The sequence below is a fragment of the Trachypithecus francoisi genome, unplaced genomic scaffold (genome assembly GCF_009764315.1).
Source record: "Trachypithecus francoisi isolate TF-2019V2 unplaced genomic scaffold, Tfra_2.0 Lachesis_group3, whole genome shotgun sequence".
NCBI classification, from domain to species: domain Eukaryota; kingdom Metazoa; phylum Chordata; class Mammalia; order Primates; family Cercopithecidae; genus Trachypithecus; species Trachypithecus francoisi.
The window spans coordinates 60,232,490-60,259,129 of record NW_022681468.1 but is presented as its reverse complement, the minus strand read 5'-3'; the positions used below and the strand labels follow the sequence as shown (position 1 = coordinate 60,259,129).

Here is a 26,640-nt window from a genome sequence, read left to right as displayed (position 1 = left end):
TTGCTGGGACTACAGGCGTGTGCCACCACATCCAGCTAGTTTTTAAATTTTTTTGTAGAGATGGCGTTTCCCTGTGTTGCCCAGACTGGTCTCGAACTCCTGGACTCAAGCAGTCCTCTCACCTCGACTTCCCAAAGTGCTGGGATTACAGGTGTGAGTCACTGCACACATGGCCTAGAGTGTATTATTATTTTTGATTGACAGATCATAATTGTATACATTGTGGGGTAGGAGATCGTTCATTTTTATACCAAGGTATGTTTGATTATTTTGTGAATGAGGCTTACAGAGGTTAAGAGGTTAAGTAATTGGCTCAGAGTTCCCTAATGAGTAGCCAGAAGTCTGTTTTTTTTTTTTTTTTTTTTTTTTTTTCTTGGAGACGGAGTCTGGCTCTGTCGCCCATGCTGGAGGAGTGCAGTGGCCGGATCTCAGCTCACTGCAAGCTCCACCTCCCGGGCTAACGCCATTCTCCTGTCTCAGCCTCAGCTGGGACTGCAGACGCCCGCCAGGTCGCCCGGCTAGTTTTTTGTTTTTTGTTTTTTTTAGTAGAGACAGGGTTTCACCGTGTTAGCCAGGATGGTCTCTATCTCCTGACCTCGTGATCCGCCCATCTCGGCCTCCCAAAGTGTTGGGATTACAGGCTTGAGCCACCGCGCCCGGCCCAGAAGTCTGTTCTTTTGGCCTCTAAAGCCCAAGCACTTACCACTTCCCATTTGGTCATGAAAGCAATATACTGGGTTTTAGTATGGGTGACTGAAGACTAATGTTATTTGTTTATTGTTCAATGAATTGAGTGTATACTAGGCCTCCAGGTGTACTGTATCCCTGTGTATTGGTAGATCAGGTCCGTACTGTCAAGAAATGTGTAATCTGGTAGAGAACATACACATTGAACAAGTATCACAAACGTGTTATGTGCTATGGAGACAAAGAATGCTGTCGGGGCATGATTGGGGGCAACCTAACTTATTTGGGAGATATGAGAACACTTTTCAGGAAGTGATGTTAAACTTTGCCCACTGTGATTTTGGCATTTCTTTTCTTTTTTTTTTTTTTGAGACAGAGTCTCGCTCTGTCGCCCAGGCTGAAGTGCAGTGGCCGGATCTCAGCTCACTGCAAGCTCCGCCTCCCGGTTTACGCCATTCTCCTGCCTCAGCCTCCCGAGTAGCTGGGACTACAGGCGCCCGCCACCTCGCCCGGCTAGTTTTTTGTTTTTTTTTTTTTTTTTTTTGAGACGGAGTCTCGCTCTGTCGCCCAGGCTGGAGTGCAGTGGCCGGATCTCAGCTCACTGCAAGCTCCGCCTCCCGGGTTTACGCCATTCTCCTGCCTCAGCCTCCCGAGTAGCTGGGACTACAGGCGCCCGCCACCTCGCCCAGCTAGTTTTTTGTAGTTTTTTAGTAGAGACGGGGTTTCATCGTGTTAGCCAGGATGGTCTCGAACTCCTGACCTCGTGATCCGCCCGTCTCGGCCTCCCAAAGTGCTGGGATTACAGGCTTGAGCCACCGCGCCCGGCCGTTTTTTGTATTTTTTAGTAGAGACGGGGTTTCACCGTGTTCGCCAGGATGGTCTCGATCTCGTGATCTCGTGATCCGCCCGTCTCGGCCTCTCAAAGTGCTGGGATTACAGGCTTGAGCCACCGCGCCCGGCCAGATTTTGGCATTTCTTAGACAATTTTGGATTAATTATGAAAACAACTACTCTCTGAGCAATTGTTAAAAAAAAAATTAAAAAGCAAACTTTGCCCAGAGGATTAGGCTTTAGTTAGTTTGAAGGCACTGAGTCAGAGTGTGGTGTCGGGTAAAGGGATGAGGAGGCATTCAGGTAGAAGAAACTGCGTATACTAGGGTTCCTAAGCTGAAAGGAGCGGAATTAGAAAAAACGGAAAGCAAAACTCAACAGAAATAGAATGTTTGAGCTGTACAAGTTAGTAGAGAAGAGGCAAGAGTTTTGGTGTTAGGATGAGGTTGAATCTTGGCTGTATTTCTTTTATTTATTTATTTATTTTTTTTTGAGACGGAGTCTCGCTGTGTCGCCCAGGCTGGAGTGCAGTGGCGCGATCTCAGCTCACTGCAAGCTCCGCCTCCCGGGTTCCCGCCATTCTCCCGCCTCAGCCTCCGAGTAGCTGGGACTACAGGCGCCCGCCACTGCGCCCGGCCAGTTTTTTGTATTTTTTAGTAGAGACGGGGTTTCACCGTGTTAGCCAGGAGGGTCTCGATCTCCTGACCTCGTGATCCGCCCGCCTCGGCCTCCCAAAGTGCTGGGATTACAGGCTTGAGCCACCGCGCCCGGCTTGGCTGTATTTCTTATTATTCGTATACATTTAGACAAGTTATTTAACCTTAATGCATTTTGGTTTTGTCATCTTTAAAAAGGAAAGTAGGACTTAACAAAATATTTGCTCAATAAATAGCATCTCTTATTATCATTAATAACTAGTAATTGAAGTTATAGCAGTGCAGATGACATGCTTTCATTGATTCTTCAGAAATAGTGTGTGTGCCAGTCAACTCAATATTCAATAGCTGAATTACACATGTATGTGTATTACATTTAAAGTGTTATAAAACAATATGCTTTTACTATGCAAAGCACTGTGCTAAATTTTTTTTCTATTCTATTTTCCATCTGAAGAAAGGTTCAAGAAACTGGTCTGAAGCAATCTACAGTTTGAAAATTACTGATACAGTGGAGAAATGATGATTACTTAGCCCCTTACTAGAGATATGATATGCAAATATTTTCTCCCATTCTGTAGGTTGCCTTTTCACTCCACTGATTGTGTCCTTTGATGCATAAAAGCTTTTAAATTTGATGTAGCCCTATTTGTCTGTTTTTGCTTTTGTTGGCCTGTGCTTTTGGCATTATCCAAGAGTTCACTGCCATATCCAATATCATTAAGCTTTTCCCTCCGTTTACTTCTAGGAGTTTTATAGTTTTAGGTTTTACATTTAGGTCTTTACTCCATTTTAAGTTAATTTTTACATGTGGTATAAGACGAGGGTCCGACCTCATTCTTCTGCACTTGGATATCCAGTTTTCCAAGCACCATTTGAAGAGACAATCCCTTCCTCATTGAGCAGTCTTAGCACTTTGTTGAGAGGCATTTGACAAGGGAGTTTATTTATGGGTTCTCTATTCCACTGGTCTATTTGGCTGTTTTTATGTCAGTATCACACTTGATTTCTTTCTTTCTTTTTTTTGAGTCAGGGTCTGGCTCTGTCACCCAGGCTGGAGTGCAGTGGCACAATCACGACTCACTGCAGCCTTGACTCCCCAGGCTCAAGCAATCCTCCCATTTCAGCCTCCGGCTAATTTTTGAATTTTTTGTAGAGAATGGTTTTTGCCATGTTGCCCAGGCTGGTCTGGAGCTCATGGGTGATCTGCCTGCTTGGTCTCCCAAAGTGCTGAGATTACAGACAGGAGCCACTACACCTGGTCCATTTTATTTATTTATTTTGATAGCTATTCTGTACCCTTTCCCATTTTATGTTGCTAGTTGAAAGTTACTGGTTGTTTTTAAGAATAAACTGGTAATAACTGACATGTAAATAATATGTTGGAGTAACTCATTAAAAAATAACTTTAGTGTATTCTTTTGGCTCTGTGATTTATGAAGTAATCATCAAAATGATCTCTATAAGCATAAGATTAATGTTCTTAAATCTTTTTACAACACTGTGATTGCAGGGTGTGGAGTAATTGACAGGCTGTGAAGATGCAGGGGTGTGGTAAATTTGCTGATTCCAGAAGAAACCCTTATGTCTCACTTAAGTATGAAATTAGGGTAGCTAGTTAATGACTCAGAAGGTATCAGCCTAAGTCTTTTTTATATTTTGTTTTTAAACTGAGCTCTGAAATATAAAACGAAAAATTGGTGACTAATTTGCATTTGGAAAATTAATCTTCAAACGTATCTTTTTCTTTAAAGGAAGGGGGAAAAAGAGCAAAATAAATTTACAAGTTACTTTGCCTTTTCCTAGAGTCTGAAGTGATTAAACTTGGAAAAGTTGATGACATTAATCATTCATTCAACTAGAAGGGAACTTATTTTTTCTGATAGTCTAATACTTTGGATTCTCTTTTATTATGCATTGGCTAGATTTGCTTTTTGTGTAATTTCTTCTCAAATTCTTGTCTCCATAATATGGCTCCATGCTACTTACTCTGCTTTTACCCTTCTACTTCTCAATACCAACCTCTTCATTCTGGTCATTCTCTCTCTTATCTTTTCAGTCATCATTTCTACCTTGTCTGCTGTCTAGGAGAGGTGTTTAATGGGTTGTTCCACATTCTAGAATAGTTTGCCATTCTTTTTCTATTATTCCATGATTTTTCAAAGTTAATTATATTTCACAGAGGTTTTCATCTATAGATTGCTATCGTTTTCAAATGATTTTTTTTCTAATCTTTCACTTTGTTTCATTTGAGAGTTTATCCCCAAATTGTGTGTGTGTGTGTGTGTGTGTGTGTGTGTGTGTGTGTGTTGTGTGTTAGCTCTTTCTCTACCTGGTTAATAGACCTTAGTGAGTAAGGGCCTTATCTTACACTTATACGTCACTACAAGGAATGTAATATAGTGCTGGAAATCCATCAGGCATTGACATTTTTTTGAGACGGAGTTTCACTCTGTGGCCCAGGCTGGAGTACGTGGCATGATCTCAGCTCACTGCAAGCTCCTCCTCCCGGGTTCACGCCATTCTCCTGCCTCAGCCTTCTGAGTTGCTGGGACTACAGGCACCCGCCACCACACCTGGCTAATTTTTTGTATTTTTAGTAGAGACAGGGTTTCACCATGTTAGCCAGGATGGTCTCGATCTCGTGACCTCGTGATCCGCCTGCCTTGGCCTCCCAAAGTGCTGTGATTACAGACGTGAGCCACTGTGCCCAGCCAGGCATTGAAATTTTATTGTCTCCTTCCCCCATCCCCACGTCCCATTTTTTCCTTTCATATTTTTGTGTATTCCCTAGATTTACCTGATTATGTCTGATTCTTTCAATGGCATTCAGATTCAGAAGGTCTTTTAACATTTAAAATTTATTATTTCTTAGGAACAAAATAGTTTCATACTGTTTGGTCTTTCTTTTTATTTTTTCCTTGTTTTTAATAGAATCTTGCTCTGTCTCCCAGGCTGGAGTACAGTGGTGTGATTGTAGCTCACTGCAGCCTTGAACTACTAGGCGATCAAGTGATTCTCCCACCCCAGTCTCCTCAGTAGCTAGGATTATAGGCACACACCACTGCACCAGCTAATTTTTACATTTTTTGGTAGTGATGGAATCTCACTTTGTGTGGAGAAAAGAGAGATCAGCCTGTTATTGTGTCTATATAGAAAGAAGTAGACATAAGAGACTCCATTTTCTGTATTTGAGATGCTGTTAATCTGTGACCCTACCCCCAACCTTGTCCTTGCAAGAGACCTGTGCTGTGGTGACTCAAGGTTTAATGGATTTTGGGCTGTGCAGGATGTGTCTTTGTTAAACAAGTGCCTGAAGGCAGCTTGCTGGTTAAAAATCCTGCCCGTCCCTGGGCAATGGAACATCTCGGTGTGAGACCCGATTGTATGCTCTGTTTACTGAGATGGGAGAAACCCGCCTTACGGCATAAGGTGGGACTTGCTGGTGAGACTTGCTGGCGCAATGCTGCTAAGAGGTTTATGGAGATGTTTGCATATGCATATCAAGGCGCAGCATTTTCCTTTGAACTTACCCACATCACAGAGATCTTTATCCATATGTCTTACTGCTAATTTTCTCCCTTCCATGATCCTATTGTCCTGCCACTCCCTTATCTTTAAATGGTAAAGATAATTATCAATAAATACTAAAACTCAGAGACCGGTGCCGGTGTGGGTCCTCTGTATGCTGAGTGCCAGTCCCCTGGGCCCACTTTTTCTTTCTCTATACTTTGTCTCTGTGTCTCATTTCTTTTCTCAAGTCTCTCGTTCCACCTAACGAGAAACGCCCACAGGTGTGGAGGGGCAGGCCACCCCTTCAACTTTGTTGCCCAGGCTGGTCTGGAACATCTGGCTTCAAGTGATCCACCCACCTTGGCTTCCCAGAGTGTTGGGATTATAGGCGTGAGCCACCTTGCCTGGCCATGCTACATTTTGAAATGATGGAAATGTTTTAAAATCTGGGTTTTGTATCTGTGTGACAATTTTAAAGGGTCACACATAGACGCACGTCCCCAAATGTAAAACTAACATGACAAACTCATAATAATATTTTACAATGTATTTTGCAAAGATCTGATTTTCTTAGTTTATGAAGAACGTATACAAACCAGTAAGAAAAAAATTAGTAATGAACAGAAAATATGGACAAAAGATGTGAAAAGCCATTTATGAAAAAAAGAAATAAAAATTTTACTTCACTCCTAGTTAAGGAAATGAAAATCAAAGTGAAGTGCTACTTTGTTAAAAAAATTAGATGAGCAAATGATACCTAATACCTATTGTTGACGGGGGATATAAAGCAGTGGACAGTCTCCTGTACTGTTGATGGCTTAATCGGTTAGGAATTCATTTTGTTCATTTTGTCTCAAAGTAATAGAAAATTTGTATATTGATAGTAGTTTAAACAAATAGGAATTTATTTCCTCACACAATAGGAAGGTGGCATTTTGTTAGCAGCTTGATGATGTCACGCTGGTATTTCTTAATATTCTTGGCCAATCCCTTATAGACTACTTCATAGACATGAATTGTTTCAGGTATAGTCAAATCCAAGATAAGAATAAATTGGTAGAAGAAAGAACCATACTAGTTGTGATTGTCCCTTTTTATGAAAAAAAGCAGAAGCTTTCTCAGAGCTCTGCAGCAGATGTTCTTTTCAGTTCTATGGTCACTTACATGAGATTAAGTATATTGCTGCTTTGAATGAAATCAGTCTTTTATTAGTAAGGAAATTACTAAAATAGTGAGAAGGGATATTCGGTAGGTGACTAAAAGTGTCTGCCAGATGACTAGTGCAATTTTTCCAGAGAGAAATTGTCAGCATTGGCCGTGTGCGGTGACTGATGCCTGTAATCCCAGCGCTTTGGGAGGCGGAGGCAGGTGGATCATGAGGTCAGGAGATCAAGACCATCCTGGTCAACATGGTGAAACCTCGTCTCCTAAAAATACAAAAATTAGCTGGGCATGGTGGTGCGCGCCTGTAGTCACAGCTACTCAGGAGGCTGAGGCAGGAGAATTGCTTGAATTCGGGAGGCGGAGGCTACAGTGAGCTGAGGTCACGCCACTGCACTCCAGCCTGGGTGACAGCGAGACTCTGTCTCAAAACAAAACAAAACAAAACAAAAATCATCAGCTCTTTCCAAATTTAATATTATTTTTCGATCCAAAAGTTACACTCTTCAGAGTTTACCCACAAATAAGTTTCTATTTTTCTGAATCATTTAGAGAGCTTGGTAAAGTATAACTTTCTTGGCCCTTCCCTAGACCTCAGAATCATTGTAGTTGGTAAGCAATCTATATTAGTTTTAAACAGCTTACTGGTTGACTTGTGTGGAGCCAGATTTGCAAATTTTAGCGTAGATGGTAGTGAAACCCAGATTTTTAAAGTATGGTAGTCATAAAATTGTAAAAAAAAAACATGTATCCAGTCATTATATAGTTGATTTAAAAAAAAAAAAAAAACAAAAAAATTCTCCCCCCATTCAGTTAAGTAATTGCAGATAAGCAAAAAGAATAAAGGGCACATCTCTCTTTTGTAGGGAGAACAACTGTTAACACCAGCTGTCAGTTTTATTGTATTTTATTTTATTTGGTGTAAATCCTTACAAATCTGTGAGTGCATGTGTGTATGTATATATATGTATTTTAAAAATATATAATGGATATTTTTCTGTATCAATACAGATATACATATTTCCCTTTTAATTCTTATTGTTCCATTATATGAGTGTATGATTTATGTTTTTGTTTTTTTTTTTTTTTTGAGACGGAATCTCACTGTATCGCCCAGGCTGGAGTGCAGCAGCATGATCTTGGCTCACTGCAACCTCCGCCTCCCGGGTTCAAGCGATACTCCTGCCTCAGCCTCCTTAGTACCTGGAAGTACAGGCGCATGCCACCACACACTGATAATTTTTTGTATTTTTAGTAGAGATGGGGTTTCACCATGTTGGACAGGCTGGTCTCGAACTCCTGACCTCAGGTGGTCCTCCCGCCTCGGCCTCCCAAAGTGCTGGGATTATGGTCATGAGCCATTGTGCCTGGCCGAGTATACCATTTATTAAAGCAGTCTTTTTCTTTTTTTCTTTTGAGATGGAGTTTTGCTCTTGTTACCCAGGCTGGAGTGCAATGGTGCAATCTCGGCTCACTGTACCCTCCTCCTCCCAGGTTCAAGAGATTCTCCAGCCTCAGCCTCCTGAGTAGCTGGGATTACAGGCGTGCACCACCATGCCCAGCTAATTTTGTATTTTTAATACAGACGGGGTTTCTCCATGTTGCGTCAGGCTGGTCTCGAACTCCCGACCTCAGGTGATCCACCCTCCTCGGCCTCCCAAAGTGCTGGGATTACAGGTGTGAGACTCCATGCATGGCCAAAGCAATCTTTTTCTTAATATACCCTCCATTTTTGCTATACGACAGTGCTGGTAATGAATGCCCTTAAACAGATATTTTTTTTCTGATTATTTCCATAGTATAAAATATGTACAATTGCTATTTGGTACACTCATTATTTTGATTTATGTCTTTATTAGTAAAGATACAATTCTTTTATATGTTTATTGGTCATTTGCATCTCTTCATTTGCATTATTGTCTTTAAAGTTTTAATCATCTTTTTAATTACTATTAATATATAAGCAGTATATTCTAAGTATATTTTAAGAGTAAGTCAGTTTTATGGTCAGCTTAATTTTGAGAATAATTCCTCATTAAAAAAATGGACATGCCCTATAATTTAATGATTTGGTTTCCATTCAGGCTATTAATGGAAGAGATTAAGGTGATTATGAAAATATAATGTGGCCGGGCGCGGTGGCTCAAGCCTGTAATCCCAGCACTTTGGGAGGCCGAGACGGGCGGATCACAAGGTCAGGAGATCGAGACCATCCTGGCTAACACGGTGAAACCCCGTCTCTACTAAAAATACAAAAACTAGCCGGGCGAGGTGGCGGGCGCCTGTAGTCCCAGCTACTCGGGAGGCTGAGGCAGGAGAATGGCATAAACCCGGGAGGCGGAGCTTGCAGTGAGCTGAAATCTGGCCACTGCACTCCAGCCTGGGAGACAGAGCCAGACTCCGTCTCAAAAAAAAAAAAAAAAGAAAATATAATGTGGTACTACCTTAAAGGGGTAATTCCCTGTTACCTTATAGCCTTAAAAATTAGATGACATAATTTTAGATATGTTGTGCAGTTATTATCCAGACTGTAAGCCTTTCTTTTTTTTTTTTTTTTCCTTTTTTTGTGGAGAACGGGGTCTTGCTGTATTACCCAGGCAGGTCTCGAACTCCTGGGCTCAAGCTATCCTCCCGCCTCTGCCTCCCTGAGAGCTGGGATTACAGGCGTGAGCCACTGCGCCCGGCCTCATAAGCCTTTCTCACATATGTTTTTTAGAGTTAGGGCCGTGCTCTGTTGCCCAGGCTGGAGTACTGTAGCAGGGTCAGTGCTTACAGCCGCCTTGAACTCCTGGGTTCAAGTGATCCTCCTGATTCAGTGTCTCCCGAGTAGCTGGGACTACAGCTGTGTGCCACCATGCCTGGCCCCTTAAATGTGTTTTAAGTAACATTCATTCACTTTAAAAATTACTTTTTAATTTTTTAAAACCATAATTTGTATCTTCTATAATAAATTTGAAACCTAGCTGTCAGGATTTATAATTCATAAGTAGATAGATGTATTTAAGCAATATGAATTTATCTTTTCTAAAACTTTATCCTGAGCCAAGTAATGAGCTTCCTTTTGAAATGTTTATACCCATGACCAGAATTTTTGTCAGTTTTACTTTTAGCCTCCAGAACAGTTATTAAAGATATGCCATTTTCCAGTGATTCATAGCAAGGTAACATTCAGGCACCGAATCAGATTCTTACCTAAATCTGAAAACATTGAATTTTAAATAGTATTTCTTTGTTAGGTAGCAGTCGACTTACTTGTTGTATGAATGAGGTAACAAATCTGTAGCTATTTGGTTTTTATTCAGATACCAGCAACAAAATGGCAGTTTTGTGAAGAATTTGTAATTTTATTTATAATATAAAAACTAATGAACCTTCTGATTCTGACTTGTAGGGGGTTAAGAATCACATTTCTTTAATAGCCAAATTAGGGCTTTTTAAAAGGTGTTGTTGAGACCAAATAATTTTATTGGCAGTTGGAAGATATTTCTCTTTTTTGTGTTTCCACAGATCATTTACTGAAGACAATATGCAAAATTCTCACATGGATGAATACAGAAATTCTAGTAATGGCAGCACAGGCAATAGTTCAGAGGTAGTGGTAGAACATCCTACTGATTTCAGTACTGAGATTATGAATGTTACAGAAATGGAACAGTCACCTGATGACTCTCCCAATGTGAATGCATCTACAGAAGAAAGTGAAATGGCAAGTGCTGTGGACCTTCCAGTAACGCTGACAGAAACAGAAGCAAATTTCCCTCCAGAATATGAAAAATTTTGGAAAACTGTGGAAAATAATCCTCAGGATTTTACAGGCTGGGTATATTTGCTTCAATATGTAGAACAGGAGGTTAGTAACTATTAAAATGGTATCAGAAGGGACAAATTAATCAAGTCATGTTAATTTATAATGAAACAGTTGAGCTTATTTATGATTAAAATCAACTCATAATTTTCAAATGAAGTTGAATAACATTAGGTAGATACATTTTTAGCTTTGAAAATGGCTTATAGCTTTTATATGTTGTAGAGAGTAGCTTAATATTTTGTAATAATTGAGGTGTAAGTGTGTGTGTAAAACTGCTGAATAAAATGTTGACAAAATTAGTTCCTTCTGTTTCCGTTGCATTTAGAAGAAAAAAAGTCAAGGAATAAAAGAAGGGCTGCTCCATCGGCAGAGCAGCCTGCATGTGGAGTTTTTAAGCCTGCCATTTTTTATTATTTTTTTAGATAATAACGTTTGAAAGGAATAATAAATATTTTTTTGATAGAAATTTCCCCGATATTTAAACACTGTTTCATTTTTATCAGAATCACTTGATGGCTGCCAGGAAAGCATTTGACAGATTTTTCATACACTATCCATATTGCTATGGTTACTGGAAAAAGTATGCGGACCTTGAAAAGCGGCACGACAACATTAAACCATCAGATGAGGTGCGTACATCACTGAATAAACTTATCTCCAATAGGTACTGTAAGCCAATTAATAACAAAACAAAGATTTTTTTTTTTTTTTTGGCTGGCAGTACCTACCATTTGTGGTCAAACAATTTTTATAGGGTATTTATTTGCATTTGTCACTCTTGTGGCATTTGTAGCTAATATTTTCTCTCTTTGTTGGCAGGTGCGTTAAACCTCTACAGTTTGTCAAGCTTTGCAGTGCAAGCCTCTGTATTACACTGCAGCTTAACAAGTAGGGCAGGGCTTTTCTCTCACTTACATTTATTTCTCATTTTCCAAACAATATAGTTGGTTTGCTAGTCACATTTGCTACGTCTTATTGCATTTTTGGTCAGACGCTGTCATTGATGCTCTAATGGGTCTGTGCCCTATGGTCTGTAACCCAAAGCCTGCCCACACAACCCGGTCAGAATGCAGGGACTGCTGCGCTTTGAAGATCAAGACTCTGCACGTGGGGATCAGAACATTGCCATGTTCTATCCAACCTCCACCCAAATGGTAATGGTAGATTATTTAAACAAAATTCCAGTAATTAGTATTTCTAAGGTTCACCGGATAACACAGTGTTGCCTCTCTGTTAAGAAATAATTAAATATTTGAAGTACAGTTTGCTGTTTTCTTCTTAGGTTTATCGGCGGGGGCTTCAGGCAATACCTCTTAGTGTTGACCTTTGGATACATTATATAAACTTCTTAAAAGAAACATTGGACCCTGGTGATCCTGAGACAAACAATACAATAAGAGGGTATGTGGAACATTGATACTGAAATGTATTTTATGATATAAATAATTATTCTCATGTTGATAATAGAGCTCATGAAAGCTAAGCTGGAAGTTTAACTTCTATTCCATTGTTAAAAAAATGATACATAAATAATAAACTTATGCTTTATGATTTGAAAATGCAGATAATAAAGCCCTCCTACATTCCATACCCCTTATGTCCCCAGTTCCACTCCTCATGGTTAATAGCTTGGTGTGTGTGCTTTCAGATGTATGTCTAAGTACATATTTGTGCGTATGTTTTCATATTGATCTTTGACTTTTTTTTTTAAACAGTGTTTGAGAATCTCTTCCTGCCATATTTTTTAACCATTACAAAAAGTATTTTATAATACTTTATAAAAAGTAACTTATAAGCCAGAGTACTCTACTGTATTTCAGCAAATCCTTATGTATAGGAAATAATCAGTGCTACAGTGAACATCTCTGTACAAGCCAGTATTTTTGTAGAATGCACTAGAAATTGAACTTCTGTTAAAGGGAACACATAGCTAAGTTTTATCACATGTTCCTTCAAAAATGGTATCAATTCTAAACTCCCACAGTGTATGAAAATAATCATTTTCCCACAGCTGTGCCACATTTTTTGTTTGTTTTACCTCCAGTGGCATCTCTGTTTTAATTTGTGTATATCTTGATTGCTCATCCTGGTTTACCATCTTCTCATATGCTTGTATAAGCCATTTCTTAAATTACCTGTTGATATCATTTGCTCAGTTTTCTATTACATTATCTTTTTCTTGATTACAGTAGTTTGTTAATGTATTTGTTTTTGGTTTTCAAAAAAAGCATGTGCGTATTGCTTAAGAAGTTAGCTAATGTTAAACTGCTCGTAACAAAAAGTACCCTCTCCACCTCCCTTCAAATATTTTAGCTCTTTCTTCTAGTATTTTCCACCACATGTATAACAGTAAATCTATGTTGCTTTCTTTCTTTCTATGTTAGTTGTAGACATTATGTATCTGTTACGGTAAATGAGAATTTTAACTCAAACACTTTGTTTTCCCATTCCTTTCCAATATAGCTACAGGATAGGTTTCAATAATCAGCTTCAGTATTTTTTTTTTAATCATTATAAATCCATAAATAAGGGTGGGCACAGTGGCTTATACCTGTAATCTCAGCACTTTGGGAGGCTGAGGTGGGAGGAGTGCTTGAGCCTAGGAGATTGAGGCTGCAGTGAGCTGTGATTGCACCACTGTATGTAGCCTGAGTGACAGAGTGAGACCTTGTCTCAAAAATAAACATTAGCTGGGCGTGGTGGCGCATGCCTGTAGTTCCAGCTACTCGGGAGGCTGAGGCAAGAGAATCTCTTGAACCCGGGAGGCGGAGATTGCAGTGAGCCAGCCTGGGTGACAGAGCAAGACTCCGTCTCAGAAAAAAAAAAAAAGATCAAAAACCTGTAAATATTTTTCATCATACTGCCCTTTCATTTTTATAACCTTTTTGGTTTTTAATTTCTCCTCCTCTGCCCCTCATTTTTCCCATTTGTCTAATTTTCTTTGAACATTTAAGGTTTTTTCGTATTCTCCAACAGCTTTGTAGAAGGCTTTAAATATAGCTTTCTATATAATCAGACCTGTTAAAAAATGTGTAAGTCCCATTTTTTTCTTCTCCTTTGAGCTGTCTCTCCTGGAAACCTTTCTACTATAATCTGGACTGGTCTTCTAGTTCTGCTGTACAAGAGTTGTCTTGGGATTTTCGTATCATCATGGTTCTAGGAGATGTCTTTACTTCACTTCTGTGAGAGTTTATTATTAGATCTCACTCTTTCTTGATTTTATGTCCAGCTTTTAGAAGAGTGTGTTCTGTAACTTCTTGTTAAAGGATGCTTGGATGAAAAAATAATTTTAAGGTTTGATAAGCTATAGAATTTGGAGTTGAAAGTTATTTTCTCTGTAGAGCTTTGAAGGCGTTATTTATTCCTTTATAGCTTCTGCTATTGCTTTTGAGAAGTCCAAAACCATTCTTCTAGAATAGATTCTCTTTCTGTAACATGTTTTTCCTCCGTGGAAGCTGTTAGGATGTTCTCTTTGAGTCTGATGTAAATGCAGTTTTATAAAAATGAGCTTTGATATGGATTTTCTTTTTCTTATTGTGATTATTGGGTGATTGGGTGAGTCTTCAATCTGAGATTCTAATGTCCTTCTATTCTTAGAAATGTTATTATGATGGATATTCTTGACAATTTCTTTGCCTTGATTTTCTCTGTTGTTTTTAATAGTTGGATATTGGACTTCTTTTAATTACTGAGTTTTTCTTTTCTTCTTCCTATTTTTCATATCTTAGACTGTCTGGCTTTTTGAGGTATTTCCTTGACTCTTGTATTGGATTTTTAGCATCTTCCATTAGATTCTTTTTTTTTGAGACAGAATCCCTGTCCCCCAGGCTGGAGTGCAGTGGCGTAATCTCGGCTCACTGCAAGCTCCACCTCCTGGGTTCACGCCATTCTCCTGCCTCAGCCTCTTGAGTAGCTGGGACTACAGGCACCTACCACCATGCCCGGCTAATTTTTTGTACTTTTAGTGCAGATGGGGTTTCACTGTGTTAGCCAGGATGATCTCAATCTTCTGACCTCGTGATCCGCCCGTCTTGGCCTCCCAAAGTGCTGGGATTACAGGTGTGAGACACCGCGCCCGGCTCAGATTCTTAATATCCAAGAATCTTTCTTGTTCTCTGAGTGTTCCTTTTTTTATACTCTCCAGTTCTTGTTTCATGGCTGCATATCTTTTCGTTTTCTTTGACGATACTAAGGATAGTTGAGGTTTTCCTCTGTTCCCAAGACTGTTTCCTCTGAAATTTTTCTGTTTACTCATTTTCGTCTCTGAGATACCTGATCTGTGGATTTTTGTCCCTATTAGAGATTAGATATTAACAAGCTGTATGAGCCAGGCACAGTGGATCACTTGAAGTCAGGAGTTCGAGACCAGCCTGGCCAACATGGTGAAACCCTGTCTCTACTTAAAATATAAAAAAATTAGCTGGGTATGGTGGCAGGAGTCTGTAATCCCAGCTTCTCAGGAGGCTGTGGTAGGAGAATTGCTTGAACCTGGAAGGTGGAGGTTGCAGTTAGCTGAGATCGTGACATTGCACTACAACCTGGGTGACAGAGTGAGACCCTGTCTCAAAAAAAAAAAAAAAAAAAACCTATATGGATGCACTGTGTGTTTTGTATGGGACATTGTCAGTTGGCCTATAGGGTTTCACAGTAGCGTAATCATGTGGCCACTCTTTTTTGCTGGTGGATTCCCAGTAATAGTAACCTTATATCTTATTCCTGAGCCAAGCAGTTTCTTTAGAGAACGGTAATTTTATTTACCTGGGGAATGGAAAGCTAGCTTCTGAAGTCCCTATAGCTGGGCGGGAAAGTTGAAGATTTCTCACCATTCATTAAGTATACCTTCTTCTAAACGTTCTCTCTTTATTTCATTACCTTCTTGTCTTCTTCCCCTTTTCTCTATACTTTTTTCAGTGTCTGGTTATTTTTCTGAATCTTTTGGGGTTCTGTAGGGACAATAACATCTATTTTATTCTTTAGGAAACCTTACACCAAATATGCACATGCATGCATACACAGACACACATACACACATGCTCTTCAATTGTTTATATTAAACATTTCCTCCAATGTTGGTATGTTTTTAACTTTTTTTATGGTGTCTTTTATCATATGGAGTTTTATTTTTTCCTTAATGTGCTTCTGGTTTCTGAATTTTGTGCCTATTTTGCCAAAAACATATAAATCCTGTATTTTGTTCTAACTTTTCTGTAGTTTTTTGCTTTTTCATTTATCTGACTTTAATTTCTATCTGTCATGAGATAGACATTTTTATTTTATATTTTATATTTTCCTATTATATATCATACACCAAATATTCACATACATTGATCTCTTTTTGTTTTCTTGGCTCTGTACTGTTCATCCATTTTTCTGTTACCGGGCCTGTGCCAAACTTGTAGTTACTGTAGCTTCCTAGTTTCTTATATTATCTTTCAGGAAAATGCCTGCTGCATTATCTTTTTACAAAGTCATTTTGCATTTTTGTATACTAGATGAATAGTGGAATTTGATTTTTTCTTGTTCCACTCAACATTTTCTAGTGCTTTATTGAAATTGTGTTAAAATTGTGGGTTAAGGGCCGGGCGCGGTGGCTCAAGCCTGTAATCCCAGCACTTTGGGAGGCCGAGATGGGCGGATCACGAGGTCAGGAGTTCGAGACCATCCTGGCTAATATGGTGAAACCCTGTCTCTACTTAAAAATACAAAAAACTAGCCGGGCGACGAGGCGGGCGCCTGTAGTCCCAGCTACTCGAGAGGCTGAGGCAGGAGAATGGCGTAAACCCGGGAGGCGGAGCTTGCAGTGAGCTGAGATCCGGCCACTGCACTCCAGCCTGGGTGGCAGAGCAAGACTCCGTCTCAAAAAAAAAAAAAATTGTGGGTTAACTTAGGGAGTGTAATTTTATACTTTTAAAAAATTTCTCTTGATTTTAAGATACTTATCTTAAAAGTATGTATCTAAAAGCTTTATCTCATTGGAGTATTAAATCTAGTGATTAAAATTGCTTGCAGAAATCTCTTGACATGACTAGGTATTTTAAAATACTTTTTAACCTTTTTTTTTTCCCCCTTGGAGACAGAGTCTTGCTCTGTCATCCAGGCCAGAGTGCAGTGGTGAGTGGTGCAATTTCAGCTCACTGTCACCTCCGCCTCCCAGGTTCAAGTGATTCTCATGCCTCAGACTCCTGAGTAGCTCAGGTTACAGATGTGTACAACGCCCAGCTAGTTTTTGTATTTTTAGCAGAGATGGGGTTTTGCTGTGTTGGTAAGGCTAGTCTCAAACTCCTGGCCTCATTTGTTGGGATTATAGGCATGAGCCATTGTGCCCAGCCTGTGATAAATTTTAATGATAGAATTTTAGAATTGAGAGGGGCTTTTGAGAGGTTTAAAGTATACTATACTTTTTTTTTTTGAAACAGTGTTGCGCTCTGTCACCTGGTCTGGAGCGCAGTGGCGTAATCTCGGCTCACTGCAACCTCTGCCTGCCGGCTTCAAGCAATTCTCCTGCCTCAGCCTCCCAAGTAGCTGGGACTACAGGCATGTGCCACCATGCCTGGCTAATTTTTTGTATTTTAGTAGACACGGGATTTCACCATGCCGGCCAGCCTGGTCTCAAATTCCTGACCTTGTGATCTACCTGCCTCGACCTCCGAAAGTGCTGGGATTACAGGCGTGAGCCACCGTGCCTGGCCTTTGTATACTTATCTTACAAGGCAGTCAGATTGCTTGTTGGAGAGTTATTTTTGCTTGAAAATATTCTTTTTTTTTTTTTTTTTTTTGAGACGGAGTCTCTGTTGCCCAGTCTGGAGTACAGTGGCGCGATCTCGGCTCACTGCAACTTCCACCTCCCAGGTTCAAACGATTCTCCTGCCTCAGCCTCCCAAATAGCTGGGATTACAGGCACCTGCCATCATGTCTAGCTAATTTTTGTGTTTTTGAAGAGCTGGGATTTCGCCATATTGGCCAGGCTGGTCTTGAACTCCTGACCTCAGGTGATCCTCCCTCCTTGGCCTCCCAAAGTGCTGCTATTACAGGCACGAGCCACCACGCCTGGTGAAAATATTCTTAAATTGAGATAAAATTTGCCTCTCTTTAACTTCCTACCTGTTTTAATTTTGTCTTCTATCATAAATGAATCTATACAACAGACATTTCAGATTGAACAAATACTTAAATGTCTACTCTTACCTATTTGCAATGTGTACATTTTGTATTTAATTTTCTATATGATAAAATTACATAAAGTACATTTAACTGTTCCCTTTGTTTTCTCACTCTTTTTAAGCAGCTCTTGTATGCTTTCTGTTATTCTGTCTACCCTTTAATCCCTACTTGCATAGGAAACAGTTGAATATAATTTTTGAAGTTAGCATTATTTTCTAAATTTAGAAATATTTTATAAGTGATTTTGTCTTGGAAAGATAACTTAAGAGTAATTTAATTTTTCAGAACTTTTGAGCATGCTGTTCTAGCTGCAGGAACAGATTTCCGTTCTGACAGACTGTGGGAAATGTATATAAACTGGGAAAATGAACAGGGAAACCTGAGAGAAGTTACAGCTATATATGATCGTATTCTTGGTATTCCAACACAGCTGTATAGTCATCATTTTCAGAGGTAGGTGGGAAATTCTGATCATTGAAACATCTTTGATTACTCAGATAGTTAGTTGATAATATTAAGTATTATAATTCTCTTGAAATGTTATGTAAGCTTTTATTACGTGGAAAGAGGAATAAATTTTGTTGCTAATCACAACCTACATGCTTGCTTTTGACATTTTTTCGTATGCCTTATGAAATGTTTAGAAATTTTACTGTTTTTAGATAGAAGTTTCTCCTTATTCATTTTAATAGATAAAGAAACAGAAATTCTGTCTTGTCTAAGGTAGTTCAGAGTAGTGAAGGAATGAGAAAATAGTAAGTTTAGTTATTTATTTGTGGCATTAAATTGACACAGTGCCTGGCACATGATAGATGCTTATTTTTTTTAAACTTAATGATTTGTTGAATATACATTCTTGTGATTGCTATAACACCTTATATCCAAAACAGTGAAGGATGCATTTTGTATAGTAAGTAGTATCTATTTTCAAACAATCAGGTATCATTCCATTTTAATTTTCTACCATGATTTTTCTGTTATGATTGGTATCCTTTTATTTTAATGATTACTGTTAAAACAACTAATTCTGTGTGTCATTATTTTTGTGTTCTGTTTCTGCTTTATTCAGAGTTATCACATCAATAAGGATCCAGAAAGTCTTTCTGAACAAGTATGAGGATTGTGTCTTTGCTTTTTTAAAATTGACATGTTTTCTATTTTTTGTTATAATTTTTATGAGCAGTCTTGAATAAACTTAGGTACTTTTTAAGTGAGTGATTTTCTAAATTTTTCTTTACTACCAAAAGTAGAAGGCTTTTATGAAGCATTTTAAAGTACTAAGGAACAGTTTGCTAGAGGTAGACTCAGGTTAGAAATAGGAAGCATATAGATGGGAACATACTTTCTGCTTTCGATGAAATAGAGGAAGTAGGCAGGTTTCTAAGATATAATGACCAGGGAAGACACTTGCTGAAAGGCGTTAACACAAGCAAGAATTGGCATATGGAAATGCTTGGTAAATAGTTACCGAACACATAAGTACAAAAGTACTTAAATTACCTGATGGGCCAAAGAGAGTGTCTTTTCATAGACTAGTTCTTCTGTGATTTAAAGTATAGGAAAAATCTGTGACTACAGACTTTACTGATGATGAAAAAAAATATGTGTAGGAAACACACATAGCATTTTCTATATCCCAGACACTCTGCTGAGTGCGTTATGATTCACTTAATCCTCCCAATAACCCAGTGAGGCAAGGACTATTGTTCCCATTTTATGAAAGGGGAGACACAGAGAGATTAGCATATTTATCTAAGGCCACAGAGTTTGTAAGTGATTGGAAGCTATTTGGAACCTAGACAGTATGGCCCTGAAGTTTTTGATATGTTATCCTACAAGTCCTTTTTTATTTCTGAATAATTATCCCACCAGGCTTTTATTTATTTATTTTTCTTTAAGTCATCAGTTACCCTAGGCTTTTAAAAATGCATATATACTTATAATAGATATTAGTGGGATTATATTACACATACTGATCTATAATCTGCTATTTTTCACTTAATGCATTTAGAACCACTTTCCTTATCAGTTATAGCGAACTCACAAGTAGTCTTTATGCAGTTCTTACAGTTTATATAAGTTAACTAATTCACATGACTTTGAATTACTTTGAGAACCACTGAATTTTTTTTTCCCCCGTTAACATATGCCTCTTTCTTAAAGTCATTTATTTAGCATTTGCTATGTACCTGTTGATAGGCTAAGTTGTAGGAATGAAGGCCCGAAGAAGCTATGTGTAAATAGCATGCCTGTGAGTTGGTCAGAAGGATAGAGGAGGAGGCGTGTGTTAAAAAACATATTCTAAGTGCTATACAGTAATAATGGAAATATTTTATTGTGCTTGTGCATTAGGCTTGTATATGGGATGTATACACAAGCCCTGCACATTATCTCTGAGATCATGTCTAATTTAAAACCTTCTTTAGCATGAGGACTTTGTGATCTGGTCTAATATCCAGGTCCAATCCCTGGTAGTTCCTGAGCTCTAAACACACCTAAGTCTGATAACTTCCAAAAGGGCAGTGCTGTTTTATATCTTTATGAGTGTAATACCTTTTCCTCTTTCCACTTGTCTAGTGGACTCATTCCTTGAGACCACACAGTTTTGTATCTTCTCTGTGAAATTTTCTCTGGTTCACCTATATTGAGATATCTAGTCTGTCATTTGTGCCACCACTTTACCTACATTTGTTTACATTTATATCAGCACCAGTAACACTGCTTTGAATTTATGTCTAGGCCTCTCAGTTTCTGAGGCGTAATTCTTTGTATCTCTAATACCTAAGAATAGACCTCAGTATATATGAGACACTCAGCCAGTCTTTACTGAATAAATGTTAGCTTTATAATACAAAAAACTGCTGAAAAAATACTGCTTAATATTATGCACACTTTGTCACTGTTTTAAAGAAGTTGCTACATGATGTAGCAATCAAGTCATTTTAGATTTATGTACTGTATGTAGTTATTTTAAAATTTTACCTTATTTTAAGTTTTTTAATTCATACGTTGACAGTTTTGAGTTTTAATATTCATCTGTAATTAAATTTGTTTTTTCATACTACATATTTGAGAGTTGCTTCCTCATTTTTAATTTTTTAACATGAGGCAATCTATGTTAATTTTTTTCCTCCTGGTGCTGAAATAGGCTGTTAGCCTCTATAACCATTGACTTTGCAAAATTTAAATTAGATTCCAATGTTATTTATATACTTTTTTTTTTTTTTTTTTTGAGATGGAATCTCGCCCTGTTGCCCAGGCTGGATTGCAGTGGTGCATTCTTGGTTCACTGTAGCCTCCGCCTCCCAGGTTCAAGTGATTCTCCTGCCTCAGCCTCCCGAGTAGCTGGAATTACAGGTGCCTGCCCTGACACCTGGCTAATTTTCGTATTTTTAGTACAGACGGATTTCACCGTGTTTGCCAGTCTGGTCTTGAACTCCAGACCTCAGGTGATCTGCCCACCTCAGTCTCCCAAAGTGCTGAGATTACAGGCGTGAGCAGGTGCTTGGGAGGCTGAGGCAGATGGATCACCTGAGGTCAGGAGTTCAAGAACAGGCTGACCAACAAGGTGAAACTCTGTCTCTACTAAAAATACAAAAATTAGCTGGGCGTGGTGGTGCGCAACTGTAATCCTAGCTTCTTGGGAGGCTGAGGCCGGAGAATTGCCTGAACCTGGGAGGTGGAGCTTGCAGTGAGCCAACATGTCACCATTGCACTCCACCCTGGGCAACAGAGCGGGACTCCATCTCACACACACACACAAAAAGAAAGAAATGCTGAGGGTATTCATTTTCAGATGACGATGCCATGCTTACTTTAAGATATTTCATATTTGAGGTTCCAAAGATATGTTCAAATTGTGATGGTGTAGATATTTTAGCTCCTCAACCCGGTGTTTTTGATTAAAATTTGTATGTATATAAATTATTGCATGTTTTTATAAAATAGTGAAATGATTTTTTTTTCAAAAATCTTTTTATAGATTAGCTTAAAACTAATCTATATTTCTTTGTGCAGAGTATTGGCAGTTGGATATGCTAATCTGATTAGGAGAAAGGTTTGGACTTGTGTTATAGTTTTGAGAGTCACCATGGTATACTTATTTCAAGCTGTATCTATCAGTGAGATTGGCCAGAAGTATATATTAATAAAAATAGATGAGAACCAACTGGAGAGTGGAATTCTTGGGAATAGAAGCATTTAGGGCAGGTAGGAAGGGGAACAGGACATAGAGCAGCAGTCAGAGGCTTGGAGGACCATACTACAAAACAAGTGTCCATTTAATTTTATATATGAGGTAATTGATAACCTTAATTGGGCAGTTTCATTGGATTTTTGCATACTCACGTAGATGAGGAGTATTTGGGAGGTGGGAAGGAAATGCTATATTTGTTGATTATTTACAAGTGATCATTTAGAATTTAAATGTGGATTACAATATTTAATTTTACTGTAACTTTTGTGTCTTCGTAGTAAAATAGATTCTATGATACACAAATAATAGGTATTAATCATCTTATTTTACAGTTGAGGAAACTAAGATTTAGAGAAAGGAAAAACTTCCCTTAAGTCAGATAACCAGTAACAGACAGAACTGAGGTTTCAGTTTATGCCCGTCCATGCCTTCTCCATTCTACTGTAAAGGAAGGAAGAAATATAAGATGTCTATAGACTGTTTTATCATATGGTAGTGTTTTATCATATATGGTAGGATTTTAATATAGAAAAGAAGGAGAAAAGTTATGATATTTTGGTTTCTTTCTTTAAATCAAATCCTTTGAAAGAGTAGTATGTAGTAGGAATCTCAATATGAGATCTAAAATTATGATTCAAATATAGAGGATATATTTTTACTGTCTTCCTTTAGATTTAAAGAACATGTACAGAATAACTTGCCTAGAGATCTTTTAACTGGTGAACAGTTTATTCAGTTGCGAAGGGAGTTAGCTTCTGTAAATGGACATAGTGGTGATGATGGTCCCCCTGGTGATGATCTACCATCGGGAATTGAAGACATAACTGATCCTGCAAAGGTAACCAGTCTTACTCTAAAGTTCGTCAGTGGCCAGGTGTGGTGGCTTATGCCTGTATCCCAGCACTTTCGGAGGCCAAGTTAGGCGAATCACCTGGGGTCCAGAGTTTGAGACCAGTCTAGGCAACATGGTGAAACCCCATCTATACTAAACATACAAAAATTAGCCAGGTGTGGTAGCACATGACTGTAGTCCCATCTACTTGGGAGGCTGAGGTGGGAAGATTGCTTGAACCTGAGAGGTAGAGGTTGCAGTGAGCTGAGATGGCACCACTGCACTCCAGCCTGGGCCATAGAGCAAGACTCCATCTCGGGGGGGGAAAAAAAGGTCTTTAGTGCAGAAGAAACTGGACCTGTTACCCCTTGACTCCATGAGTAGCACAGTGATCACTTATATTGCCGGCCATTTACCCAGTGACTTGTAGCTTGTTTGAAGTTAATTTCTGTTTAAGGCAAGTGGAGATTCAGTAGCTTGTATGTATAGATTTAAGGTAGAGAATCTATTTTACTATGAGACACCCCAAGATGAACTTAGCTTAGAAGAAATATTTTGCCTAGGTTGTGAATCTGCTATCCCAATGTAAGAAAAAAAAAAAAAGAAATGTATGAAAGTGGTTAATTAGGAAGTTGTGTGATAAATTTTAGTGTTGTTAATTGGATTTTGCACATACTTGCCAACAGTTAAAAATCTACCACTGTTCTAAGACTAAAATATCTGTGAATAATACTTAAATGTAAGCAGTGATATTGAAAATGTTCAGTATAGTTTGTGAGATTTATTTTTTCCCTTTTTCTTCCCAAGTTAATTACAGAAATAGAAAACATGAGACATAGAATCATTGAGATTCATCAAGAAATGTTTAATTATAATGAGCATGAAGTTAGTAAAAGGTGGACATTTGAAGAAGGTGTAAGTGTTTTCTAATAGTCTTTAAAATACGAAGTAGGAATAATTTATTTTTCTTTCAATTTTGATAGTACTATCTCTGTTGTAACTTTGTTTTTGCATATTTAAGCCATAACTTCAGATGTTCGTCTCATTTATTATAATCATTATCAGTTTTTCCATTTTCCCTAATCAGTTTTAGAATGTTTGAATTCAGATTTACTTGAATTGCAAGATATCTGCTTAATCCAAACAATTTTATTCTAATTATTCAATTTTTAAATGTCAACTTCATGGAGTTATACTTTACATATATTATAATTCACCCATTTTAGGTTTATACTAAAATGAGGTAATTTCCCACAGTTTTAATTCTTTGTTTTTTTTTCTGACTGCTTTACTGAGATAATTCACATGCCATATAATTCACCCATTTAAAGTGTACAGTTCAGTAGTTCTTTTTTTTTTTTTTTTTTTTTTTTTTTTTTTGAGACGGAGTCTTGCTCTTTCTTCCGGGCTGGAGTGCAGTGGCCGGATCTCAGCTCACTGCAAGCTCCGCCTCCCGGGTTTACGCCATTCTCCTGCCTCAGCCTCCCAAGTAGCTGGGACTACAGGCGCCCGCCACCTCGCCCGGCTAGTTTTTTGTATTTTTAGTAGAGACGGGGTTTCACCGTGTTAGCCAGGATGGTCTCGATCTCTGACCTCGTGATCCGCCCGTCTCGGCCTCCCAAAGTGCTGGGATTACAGGCTTGAGCCACCGCGCCCGGCCAGTTCAGTAGTTCTTAGTATATTCACAGATATGTACAGCCATCACCACAGTCAATTTTAAAACATAATCACCACCTCAAAAAATAACACCTTAACTTTTAGTTGTCACTACCCCTACCTCCTCAGCTGCAACCCTCTACCCCCAGTGCTGAGGTACCACTATCTGCTTTTTGTTTCTGTTGATTTCCCTATAATGGCCTTTCATATGAATGGAATCTTAGAATATGGAATCATTTCACAGATGTATGTATGTACATTGTAGTCATCACAGCAATCAAGATACAGACAGAACTCTTTTAGCACCGCAAAGGTCCCCTTGGCCCCTTTCCAGCCAGAGTTCCCGTTCTCTACTCCTAGCCCTAGGCAGCCATTGATCTACTTTCTGTCACTATGGTTGTTCAATTTTAAAATATTCAACAAAGTATAAAATGTTCTGTACATTAAAAAGCATGTAATTGGCAAAATGGCAGAATAAATAGGAAATGTATTATTTTATTTGTTTGTGAAGCTTAAGGAATTTAAGGGATTTTAATTTTAAAAGTTTTTTAAATTATGAAATACGATTAAAAAATTTTAATTATCAATTATATTTAAAATAATTTGTATTAACACTGTGCTTGTGCATATTTTGGTGATTTGGTTTACTTTCATTGGCATGTTACAATTTCATTACAGATTAAAAGACCTTACTTTCATGTGAAACCTTTGGAAAAGGCACAACTAAAAAACTGGAAAGAATACTTAGAATTTGAAATTGAAAATGGGACTCATGAACGAGTTGTGGTTCTCTTTGAAAGATGTGTCATATCATGTGCCCTCTATGAGGAGTTTTGGATTAAGGTAAGAAAATCATATGCTCTTAAACTTGAATATATTATAAACATTGATCTAGTGACTAACCTTTTTTGTACTTCTGTTGAATGTTGTTCATATAACTATATCTGTTGCATTAGGAGATGGTCTGCTTGCAACCAGATTTGACTGCTGCATATGCCAACCTCGTTGCCTCTCTTCGTCCTTCCTTACAGAAACTAGTCTAGTGGTTCAATAAAGGTGCTGAATGGGTTTAAAAATAGAATTTTATCGTTCTGTCACAAATTTAATGACTTGTTCAACTGTAAATTATTCAGTATTTCCTCTTTTCTGTATGTAGTATGCCAAGTACATGGAAAACCATAGCATTGAAGGAGTGAGGCATGTCTTCAGCAGAGCTTGTACTATACATCTCCCAAAGAAACCCATGGTGCATATGCTTTGGGCAGCTTTTGAGGAGCAGCAGGGTAAGAGTGGAGAAATTCAATTGATATTTTAGAGATTTTCAGTTATTTCAGGAAACAGTAATAACAAATTGAGTAGTAAGGGATGGTGTAAAGCAGTTTGGCAAATTTTTTCTCTAAAGGGCCAGATAGTAAATATCTTAGGCTTTATAAGCCATGTGTTCTGACTTTTAGGCTTTGTAAGCCATTGTAGCCCCCAGACAGCCCTAGGCAGTATGTAAATATGTGTGGCTGTTTCCCTTTAGTTGCTGGATTTAGCCCCTGGGTGATTGTTGTCAGTATGTGGTTATAAACATTATTTTAGTTGTTTAAACCAAAGCATAAACATTTAATTACTGTTTCTAGGTAATATTAATGAAGCCAGGAATATCTTGAGAACATTTGAAGAATGTGTTCTAGGATTGGCAATGGTTCGTTTACGAAGAGTAAGTTTAGAACGACGGCATGGAAATCTGGAAGAAGCTGAACATTTGCTTCAGGATGCCATTAAGAATGCCAAATCAAATAATGAATCTTCATTTTATGCTGTCAAACTAGCCCGGCATCTTTTCAAAATACAGAAAAACCTTCCAAAATCAAGAAAGGTGCTTTTGGAAGCAATCGAAAGAGACAAAGTATGCATTTGTATTTTTAAGAGTATCTTCTATAAAAACACCAGTGGTCAGTGTATTTTCACTGTGGCAACTATGATGAAAGATTTGGTCTGTATGTAATATGTTTTATTACTAAATGAGGACAACAGTCCCTCTAAACTGATGTTGCCATTTAAAAAAGTTTTTCAAATTATTTTGAATTAGAAGTTTGAGACATAAGATTATTGGGTTAAAATTGTTGTAGACGTGATACTTTATATTTTCCTT

General features: G+C 38.3%; 1 protein-coding gene and 1 non-coding gene across 7 annotated transcripts in view; both read left to right on the top strand.

Moving 5' to 3' along the window:
- PRPF39 (pre-mRNA processing factor 39) overlaps positions 1 to 26,640 on the top strand; it is a 34,313-nt gene that overhangs the window by 3,119 nt on the left and 4,554 nt on the right. Inside the window, exons 2-11 of one of the 6 annotated variants that reach the window (XM_033188143.1) lie at positions 10,356 to 10,698; positions 11,160 to 11,285; positions 11,476 to 11,810; positions 11,939 to 12,057; positions 18,103 to 18,270; positions 22,685 to 22,850; positions 23,652 to 23,759; positions 25,179 to 25,343; positions 25,657 to 25,783; positions 26,126 to 26,394. In XM_033188143.1, coding sequence (XP_033044034.1) covers positions 11,724 to 11,810; positions 11,939 to 12,057; positions 18,103 to 18,270; positions 22,685 to 22,850; positions 23,652 to 23,759; positions 25,179 to 25,343; positions 25,657 to 25,783; positions 26,126 to 26,394 — 1,209 coding nt within the window. In that variant the 5' untranslated portion in view covers positions 10,356 to 10,698; positions 11,160 to 11,285; positions 11,476 to 11,723. Of the gene's footprint in view, positions 1 to 10,355; positions 10,699 to 11,157; positions 11,811 to 11,938; positions 12,058 to 18,102; positions 18,271 to 22,684; positions 22,851 to 23,651; positions 23,760 to 25,178; positions 25,344 to 25,656; positions 25,784 to 26,125; positions 26,395 to 26,640 lie in introns of those variants that run through there. The other 5 variants (XM_033188145.1, XM_033188147.1, XM_033188142.1 and 2 more) reach the window with 5 other exon arrangements.
- On the top strand, positions 26,459 to 26,544 carry LOC117071920. Its single transcript, XR_004432643.1, has one exon. It is a non-coding gene; the product is annotated as a small nucleolar RNA SNORD127 (small nucleolar RNA).